This window comes from Oryzias latipes, chromosome 4, assembly GCF_053564925.1.
Source record: "Oryzias latipes strain Hd-rR chromosome 4, Olatipes_Hd-rR_3.1".
NCBI classification, from domain to species: Eukaryota; Metazoa; Chordata; class Actinopteri; order Beloniformes; family Adrianichthyidae; genus Oryzias; species Oryzias latipes.
Window position 1 is genome coordinate 10,780,575 of NC_136240.1, and position 9,990 is coordinate 10,790,564.

A 9,990-nucleotide genomic window follows, 5' to 3' on the forward strand; every position below is an offset into this window, starting at 1 on the left:
GCTACTTTAAGGTGAGTGTGAAAGGTTGTTCCACTTGCAATTCATGTTTTTGCTAGTCTTTTTTTTATGTCAACAACAAACATCAGGAGTATTGGCAAGTTTACTTTGATGCAACCAACAGATCTACTTTTGTTGTTCATCCAACAAATGTGTTTCTTTCAAAGCGCCACATATCAAATGGGTAATTTATTGGAGAGCTAAGCTTCATTACTAAACATAGTTACAAAGTTTTACTTAACACATCTTAAGGACAGTTGTGGAAGTACACAAGTATAATAGTTTAAATATTATATTTGCTTATTAGTGGAACCTGTGGGATCACAAGACTTAAAATGAAGAGAAAAAAACTCTTAAATTGAGATTTTTTTATTTTCAAAACAACCTACAGACCAAAAACAAGTCACAATAGAAGCATGGCAAAAATTAAAAATTTGGTCTCTTAAAATTGAAAAGACAAAAACTAAAAATATGTTCACTGCTACAAACGTCTAACTAAAATGTAATTGTCGTTACAGAAACTACCAAAACAAGAGCAGTGGAGGGAAATTCAGATGAAGCGGTGTTTGGACATTATGGGCTAAAAGAAATGTCCTTGATAAACAGGTTTGCTTATGCATTCCTGTCGATCCTGACGTCGATCTCCCTCCCGTTCAGCCGATAGCCGTTCATGGTCCGGCAGGCACGCTCCGCAGTTTCAGGGCTGTCGAAGCGAACCACACCACAGCCCTTGGATTTTCCATTCTCCATCTTAATATCAGCATACTGGACCATACCTTCAGTAGACCAAAAAGAAAGACAGGAAGTTACTTCATGCTGAGCCAATAAACAGTAATGTGTAGAGACCTTTTACAACAACAGAACTTTCTCAACTAGAGATGTCTGAAGAATTTTAGACACACACCACAAATATTGCAGTTTCCAATGGTGCTTGAATGTTGTTTGTTGACTTCAGCTCAGCATTCAATACAGCCTTTAAGTTAACCACCAAATGTAGATCTACAATTGCATTACGGACATCATGGTTGGCATATCAGGCAAACCTGTTCTATTACAAAAGCATACCACACGGTTGTGTACTGAGCTCCGTCCGCTACTCTCTTTTAGCCCACGACTGCAGATCTATGTAAGGTTTCAAAAGTTTGTAGAAGATAACTACGGTGATTGCTTTCCTTAACCAGACTGCTACAAGGAGGAGGTCCAGAATTCAGGAGACCTGATCGTGTTGGAATATTACTCATAAAATGGGTTGATTTCTGAAACATGCACTTCAAAGGGGCATTATATTGCTTATACCAAGGTCACTTACAATAGAAATAAATATTTTACTTTTATTACTTCAAACTCGTTATTTATCAAGACATTTCCAGCAACTATTTGACACGACTATTTGTCATGGTAATGGCTACAGAGCCCGAACCACCTCACTGCATTTGCAGTGGTACTTAAACTTGACGTCACAAGATAAACAAAGAATCTTTTAAGAGGAAAAATTCACCTCTTAAAAAATATGAGCTTTAACAAGTAAATAACAAGCAAAACCACAATAAAGAAGTTCAGAGATAACATGGACCTCTGAGTCCAGTCAGAAGTGAGAAACAAAAGTCTAAATCGTTTGATTCCTCCTTGTGTTTCATCTCCTCAGATTAGTTTCTCTTTCTTCTGCTACATCCCAGTCTTCGAAATTAAGAAAACTATAAAATCACTCTGATCCTGACTGGGGGATTTTTTTTAGATAAAAAATAAAATAATTCTCATTGGTGTAAAGGTTGGAAGTCTGTTATAATAAACTTCATGAAGCCATTTTTAGTTGTATTTTGATCTTTAACTGTTCCACAATGTGGTGAATTTAAATGAATACATCAAAGTGATACATTTCACAGCAATTATTAAGTTCTTTTAATACCTAGGAAGAGATTTTCTACCCTTTCTTAAAGGCCCAAAGTACTTTACAGTCAAAATATCAGCATACAGAGGAACAGCTTTCCCCCCCTACCAAACTGTCGTTCTTGAACTCTGCTTCCTCTAGACTCCATTCCTTTCCTTCCCTATGCTCTCACTATAACCACTGCAACATTTCATTTGTCTCATCAATATTGCACTTACTCTGTACAAACCCTCTGGAGACATAAGTCTGAATACATCTGGATATACACTTTCATACATCTCTATTGTAAATCTCTGACATTGTACACAGTAACACAACCTGTATTTTATGTTCACCTATTTGTTTTATGACCGAATCGTGAGAATCCACAACTTTCTTACCACAGGTATTGAAGGTATCTTTCAGATTCTTCCAGGTGAAATCAAATGGCAGCTGTCGAAACAAAACAAGGAATTAGGTAAAACCAAGAAAATCATTTCTTTTTAATAAATGAAACATAGCTTAGTGATTCAAGAACGTACATTTCTGACAAAAATTTGACATCCCTTCCTGAGATTGCCACCTCCAGTTCCAGGCCCTGCAGGTCCAGCTCCACCAAAGGAATTTCCACCAAATCCCCGATTCACATCACCAGAACGATCAAACTGACCACCCACACCTCCAGATCCCATCCGATCCATGCCAGAGTTCATGCGGTCCAGGCCGCCAGGGGGAAAGCGATCAATGCCACCCGTGGATCCCATGCGATCGAAGCCGCTTCCCATTCTGTCAAGGCCAGTGTTGCCCATGCGATCCATTCCCATTGGGGAGCTAAAGTCCATGTTGCTACTCATACGATCCAAATTTGTTGAGCCCAAGCGATCAAACCCAGTTGGGCCCATGCGATCCATGCTGGAGGTCATACGGTCCAGACCTGGACCAAGCCTGTCCATCCCCGGCCCCAACCTATCCATCCCAGAGCCCATGCGGTCAAATCCGGTTCCCATCCGGTCCAGGTCAGACACTCGATCCATCCTGTCCATACCCATTCGGTTGTCCATCCCTCCCATGCGATCCATGTTGCCTCCCATGCGATCCATTCCAGAACCCATACGGTCCATACCCATAGAGTTCCCTGGAGAAGAACACAAAAGAAAAATACAGCAGGGTAGAGTCAACCTTCAGTAAGATATACAAGGTGTAAACCAGAAATACTAACCCATTCCTCTTTCAAAGGACTCTCCAAAATTATTGCGAGACATTCCCATTTCATTTCTCCCAAATTCCCTGTCAAAAGCACCACCAATCCCACGGTCCATCTCTAACAATGCAAGAGATGAAACCATTAGAAACGTGAAAAATTTCACGCTTGCTTTGGATTACCCAGCGCCCCACCACATCTACTTACCATTCATTCGACCCATTCCTGAAGAGCCGAAACGGTCCATGTTGTTCATTCCGCCAAAGTTATCCATTCCTAAAGAAAACAATGAAACCAACTCAAAGTGTAAAACTTGAAATATATTAAAATCTTCCTATTTTCTGGGCATATTCTGCAAAATAAACATCAGTCTTGCCTCCTCCCATGCGACCTCCCATGTTGCCAAATCCCATTCCATCCATTCCTAATAAAATAGTTACAACAGTATTAGCTTTAACTTTCATTTTACAGTCAAAATTAATGATCCCAAATAAAATAGCCACCTCCTGGACCCATGTTCCCCATCCCTGCTCCACCGCCTCTGTTGAGCTGAGTAGCGTCAATAGGCTGACCACCAGGTCCCAGGCCTAAACCAATACCACTGAGGCCACCTGTGAAAATGATGTTTCAAGGTTTTAATCCGTGTTCACACAAACTGTCCGAGTAACTTAAACGATTTTTCTACAGAGTGCATCTAAATAATTAGTTCTCTACTTAAACCAAATCAATATAAATTGTCTCTAGCTTTGCAGGACAGTTATAGCCTTTTTGTTTGCTGAGAAAATCAAAACCATTCACTTGAAAATCATCTTTTCGATAGACTTACGAGGCAAAGCAGAAGCTCTGTCTGGGGGTCCAAAGTCTTTGGGAAGAGATTTTTCATCCTGGTAAAATCACAACAAAAGAGATGATCAACATTAAAAAATCCTTCAAATAAAATGTACAAATATGCTCAATTCAACATAAGAGCAGGGCTTACCAGTTTGACATGCATGGTCCTGTTGAATAACAGCTGCCCATTGAACATGGCTATCAAATTGTTAGGGAAAATCTGCTTCCATTACAAAACAACTATATTCTAAATTACACTAAAAGCTAAATTTGTTTTTTTGGCTGAAGGATACAGACAGCTTGGACTGCTTCAATTGGCATTTCGAATGTCACGGTGCCCATGCCTCTGCTTTTCCCATCCTTGTCCTCCAGAATGTCTGTCCTGACAACCATGCCAGCCATGCCGAACACCTCTTTCAGCTTCTTCCAACCAACTTTGTAGTCAAGCTGTTGGAAAAAGAAGCAGTTTTGTAAGGCCAGGCAAGGACTTCTGTATATGTCGTGCACACAATTCTCATTATACTGACAACTAAAAGACAACAGATTGGATAACCCAGACTCTGTTTTTATACATGTAAAAAGGATTTTATGATTTTTATGGCAGTTTCTCACATTTGTTAGAGATGCTAGAAAAAAAAGTCAAAAATATGAAAATTCCAAGCGTTACTAATGAAAGTTTAATTTCTCAAATCAACTGTGTTGTGTAGTTTTTCATTACTTTTAGAGTGGAATTAAGCTTAAACAGAATCAACGCGAGTTAGAACAAATTTCAAACTGGATCATAAAAGTATAAAACCACACAAAATAGATTTAGCAGTTTGACAGAAATACACAGGCCAATCAAAAGCTTTTTTCTTACTGTTACTCATCAAGTGTGTGCAACGAAAAATCTCAGGGAGCTCACATTTGCCACAAATACAGTGCTTCCAATCCTGCCGGCCTGGAGACCGTGAATTATCTCATTGGGGATGTTTGGGTTGTTCATCAGGCTGGGAGGAATGTTGACCATGGGACCACTCGGCCCAGGACCCATGCGTTCCATGCCACCACCCATTCCTCCCAACATGCCACCCATTCCTCCCATACCACCCATACCGCCAGGGCCTACTGGTGGTCCTCCAATTTGACATTTGTTAATCTCCCTTTGTGAAATGATTCCATAAGGATCCTAAAAAATGAACAAAGGGGTACAAGTTGAACAAATCAATTATGCAAGTTATTAATCATTTTTATATTACCGTAAATTCCGGACTACAAAGCGCACCCGATAACAAGTCGCACCCACCCATTTTCACGTGTTTAATTAGTTTTATACATACACAAGCCGCATCAGAGTACAAGCTGCGCATGTGTTAGGCGATATTGTCATCCTGACAGATCACGGCCAGTATCCCAGAGTGAGTGCAATTCATTAGCACATTGTGGGTGGTGCCAGCTTTGCCTCTGGCTCATGTATTTGAGTGTATCGACATCTGTCAAACAGCATGGACCTCTATTCTGTTCACAAGTTCCTCAGTTATGGTGTTTTTATTTCATTTTTTTTTTTACTTATTGACAATCTAGGTATCATACATAAAATTACAAACAGTAACCATATAATCAACATTACATCCCTCAGTTATGATGAGGAAATTTACATCCGCGATTCCACATTTCCCATGAGTCTTAGGGGCTAAAGGCGGGGCCAATGCCCGGCTCGCCATACTGTTGTACGTGTTTAAGAATGAGCAAGTATCAGCAGTGCATGGAGGGGTGAACGGGTACAGCTCTCCTTCCGCTTGTGTCGCGGCAGCGTTATGGGAGTAACAGGGCTGGTTAAAAAACACACCGGTAAAATACAGCAGCGGCGACTGAAAAGCGCGCGCCTCAGCGTGATACGCGCGCCTCAGTGCGGCGCGTGCGTCAGAATTCAGAAGCCTCTGCACTCCGAGGACGCCTCTGCGCTCCGCTCCCGCCCCGCGCGCTCCTTGTCTCCCCTTCCTATCTACTCCGACAGCTCTGGCCAGGGCGGCTTCAAGGAGGAGCACTTTGTTCCCGTTGCGCCGGTGGATGGAGCAAATCGTTTCTGTGCAAAGCAATCGGACTTAATACTGTACGTTTTGTGTATGAGGGGCGGGTGCGTTGTTACGTGTGGGAGCCTTCAGACTGCCATCGGCCCCGCAGCTCAATCAGCAGGAGAAGATGTCTCCAGCTCACACGGAGGCTGTGAGTTTTTCAAAGCAAAATTCTGCTTTTACGGTTTCCTTAGAAACCGTAAACTGAGTGTAAATTCACTCCATGCGCTGTTCTCTCCGTCACGCAGCAAACCGGCTTTTCCAAACCCGTTGGTGACGGTGGACTTTTTTACGCTGCTTTTAACGATTGCTTTTAACTTGAAAGCTTCATCATATTGTAGCGGCGATCTGGTGCACGTTGGATATAATGGCACCAAAGGATTCTGGGATGCGGCCCGGCATGCGTGTTTCATTTTGTTGAACCATGACTGAAGTGTCTAAGACCTGAAGTCAAGTCCATGCTGTTTGGCTGCTTAGAGGTGTGTTGAATATAAATGCCTTGTGTTTGGTGTTAGATAAAGAATTCAAACTATTCACTGAGTTCGAAAGTACGTACATGGCGGCCGCTAATTAAATCCATAAATTAGCCGCGTCACTGAATAAGCCGCAGGGCTGTAAGCGCAGGAAAAAAGTAGCGGCTTGTAGTCCGGAAATTACGGTAATATTTTTATAGTGTAGCTTACCTCTTTCACTTTAAGAGGTCTTCCATTAAGAACGTGCCTGTTCACCTTTTCCACTGCCTTCTTCATTAGTTCATCAGTCCTAAACTCAACCACACTGACCAAAACACATCCAGTTAAAACATCAAACTTGTTCCTTAACATACAAAATGTGCATGCTTTTTAGTGTAGTCATATTTAGTAAAAATAAGAAATACTGTCAAAAACTCAGAGTAGATAAAAAGTTACTCACGCACAACCCTTGATTGTAGTCATCAGGTCAGGCACCCAAAAAGAGTTGAAAAAGGTTTGAAATTAATAACAGTAATGGATTAACAACAAATTTAGTCAGAAGACAAGAAAGAGATCATGCACAAAGTCTACAGCCTTGACAAAATTCCATACTTTGAAAAGGTTTTATCCAATCACTAACAAAACACACCGTTGTATTCAATATAACAGCAGTTATCCAACATCAAAAGGAGCAGTAAAACCCCAAATAGTAATTCAACACCGCTATGGTACTGGAGCAGTAACATTCCAGTTATACAAAAGGCATTATGCTTAACAACCATCTAGCAACTTTATAACAACCTCTTCCAGATTAAAACCCTTAAGGTCACAAGGAGCATATCCAGGAACCAGTAGGGACATTGTCAACTTCTGCAACCCACAGGACTGAATTCGAGAAAAGCTCAAGTCAGTTTTCAAGAGTATCAACCCTTGAGGTTTGCATCAAGTCAGTGCCACGATTAAGACCGAGTAAAACACTTCCAACATGTCTCCAACTGACAAAAATCAACCAAGTTTCTATCTGAACAATTCCCGGGAATGTAAACAAGGAAACCAAAACTGACAAACAAGAGTTTGTCTGGGCTTGTATATTTTATTTGTATGTATTTGCACTTACCCTCGATTTGCCTTCTGCGTCCATTAAGTGTTCCACGTACGTTACCTCACCCACTACAAATCAGATTCCAGAGACGACACACACCAAGGGGAGAGAAGCCGAGAGAACAATGGGGGTTTAGAGCAGAAACAAGGAGGACGGCCGGTGACTGAGCTCAGACTGCAAGTCCTGAGCTTCCCCCAGCACCTCAGCAACACAATTTGGTACAGGTCTACAAAAAGCAAGCTTGGTTCTTTAAAGAAAACAACTTAAAACTTCTTAGTCTGTCCTTTTCACCCGCTGTAGTTCTACCAAGACACCAAAAAACAATAGACTGTGGACACCAACTGCTAAATTGGCCAACTGTTTCGATATGCTACCTTGACAACCACCTAATACATGAAGAAAATTGACAAAAATCGTGATGAACAAAGCCTCCACCCATTTCATTGCAAACCTGAGCATACTTTAACTGGCAGCGCCATGTTTTTGACCCCCAAAATGGACAATATTCTTGATAGCAAGCCCTGCGGAAAAGGACCATTCTTTTAACTACAAGCTATAAATGACCTACTAAAGCAAAGATAAGAGTAAATAAAGTCTGAATTTTAGTTCAGCATCTACCACAGCCACACTTTTTTGGGGATCGCTTGTATTTATAGGACATTGGCAAGAGTCACCAAACCTCTGAGGAGAAGGACAGTACAAAAGAAGTTGCTTTATTTTGTAGACCTGTACCCCAAAAATCATCCACAGCACAAAGCTGTGTTTGCCACAACATGGGGATCTGATGAGTAACATTTGCTTGTCCAAGTCACACCTAAAAAAAGAGAATGCAATTTACTCTACAAACAATTATCAATAAACAAGTTAAAAGCGCTTGGTCAACACGAGGATTGCTTCACTTCGTTGGATTATCGATGACACCAATGATGATCCAGCACTCCTTTGACTACAGGCAACAACTCTTTTATAAACAGATTTAAAGTCATCTTTTCACAATTCAAAGTTGCTGCCGAGCAGGACATTTAAAAGGTCACATCTCTCAAAAACGGTGCATTTTTAAGCTTTACTGGTCGTTACAGGTTGCAATTCATAGAAAAATAAGTCCTTGTTGATCAAATCCAGATTTTCACACTAGTGGCCTCGTTCTCCACAAAAAACCTGATTAAAGAATGGTCAGAATGGGTTGCATGTTCAATTGAACATCCTGATTCACCACCTTTGTACAATTCTGCAGCAACACCTGAGTTGGTGGACAAGAGGCATAATCCTGAACCTTTGTTCCGAGTAACTCACCAAATTCTCAAAACACTGTTTTCCCAATCCTTCAAAGCTGCAGCATCCAAACACTAAAATCGTGGATGCTTACCCTAACTTATGAGCTGGCATGAGCCAGCACCCCATCTGAAAACCTTACCTTTCTCTTTCATCAGGTCTTTAAGGGTTTGCCATTTCACATCATAGGGAATGTTGCTGACAACCACACGGTATCGTTTGTTTATGTTGCCGTAGGGTTCATATCGGCCTCCTCCGCCCCTCTTCTGGGGTCTCTCCTTCCTGCTTTGGTTGGAGTCAGAATTGGCTTTTCCATTCATTTCTCTAAATTAGAAAAGTTAATAGTCAAAAAACCTTTTTTTACACACATTGCTAAGTGAATAAAACATATTAAACAATAAGTGTTTAAATTACAATACATTAGTAACTATTTTAGGCATTATTCGTCTTTCTTCAACATAATAGCAGGGTAAAAAGATGCAAAAACAAGGCTAGTCTTCGGTGCATGATCATCATCATCATGGAGCGTGGATTGCTAACAGCCGTTATAATATTTTATTTATACCAAAACTTCTACATAGTTTTATAGTTTAAAAAACAACTTAAAGCACGCAAATGCAAACTTTTCAAATGTGCTTGTTAATATATTTAAGTACTGGAACTTGTAACGGCTTGAAAGGCTGCGCTTCAACCACATGGTTAGGCCGCGAGCCAGTCTCAAAGTAAAGTGGGCCCTACTCCTCCCCCGTTCTAACAAAAGCTTCGCAGCAACACAAAAACACGCGTTTAAATAAATGTATATGAAATAACCGACTGTAGCATGTGTTTTATTTTATGCAGTATCCGATCTTTGGCCAGTCGTTTGCATGGGTTATTAAGACGGAGTACCATTTCTGCTAACGACGTTAGTCGGTCTTGCTAGCTTCTTACAACAAAGGCATTCGGGCTCACCCCTGCTGCTGCTCCTGCTGCTGCTCCTGGCTCGCATTCTCGATCGTGATTTCGGCCTGCTCGTTAGACATTTTCACTGGGAAAAGTGTGCCTTACCAAAAACAATTACGCAGCAAACTGCTTTTAGAATCGAACAACAGAAACGATTCCCTAGTCGCTGTGCTGAAAATGGCGGACGACTGCCCTACTATAAAAAAAATCTTCTTCTTCTTCTCATGGTTTAAATGGCGGGAGGCACCAACAACAAGGTGCATTACCGCCAC

The 9,990-nt window shown here is 41.1% G+C and overlaps 1 protein-coding gene across 2 annotated transcripts; it reads right to left on the reverse strand.

Moving 5' to 3' along the window:
* Window positions 1–350: 350 nt before the first annotated feature.
* hnrnpm (heterogeneous nuclear ribonucleoprotein M) lies at window positions 351–9,990 on the reverse strand. Of its 2 annotated transcripts, XM_004067715.4 has the most exons (16): window positions 9,728–9,990; window positions 8,919–9,100; window positions 7,520–7,572; window positions 6,863–6,870; window positions 6,634–6,727; window positions 4,801–5,064; window positions 4,190–4,343; window positions 4,045–4,094; window positions 3,892–3,949; window positions 3,569–3,676; window positions 3,442–3,489; window positions 3,273–3,341; window positions 3,084–3,185; window positions 2,407–2,999; window positions 2,266–2,317; window positions 351–773 (listed from the first exon to the last, which is right to left on the reverse strand). In XM_004067715.4, exons 1-16 carry the CDS (start codon window positions 9,796–9,798, stop codon window positions 610–612), a joined length of 2,070 nt encoding a protein of 689 aa, XP_004067763.1. In that variant the 5' UTR covers window positions 9,799–9,990; the 3' UTR covers window positions 351–609. The 2 variants fall into 2 exon arrangements, with proteins under 2 accessions (XP_004067763.1, XP_078802652.1); XM_078946526.1 differs by lacking the exons at window positions 3,084–3,185; window positions 8,919–9,100; window positions 9,728–9,990 and having other exon boundaries at window positions 6,863–7,572.

Excerpts from the sequence above, each read along its gene's own strand:
- hnrnpm (XM_004067715.4), bottom strand. The coding sequence starts at position 9,798 with ATGTCTAACGAGCAGGCCGAAATCACGATCGAGAATGCGAGCCAGGAG. Across the intron at positions 5,065-6,633 it reads GACCTCTTAAAGTGAAAGAG|GATCCTTATGGAATCATTTC; the intron begins GTAAGCTACACT and ends TTCATTTTTTAG. Across the intron at positions 4,344-4,800 it reads GCACTGTATTTGTGGCAAAT|CTTGACTACAAAGTTGGTTG; the intron begins GTGAGCTCCCTG and ends TTTTTCCAACAG.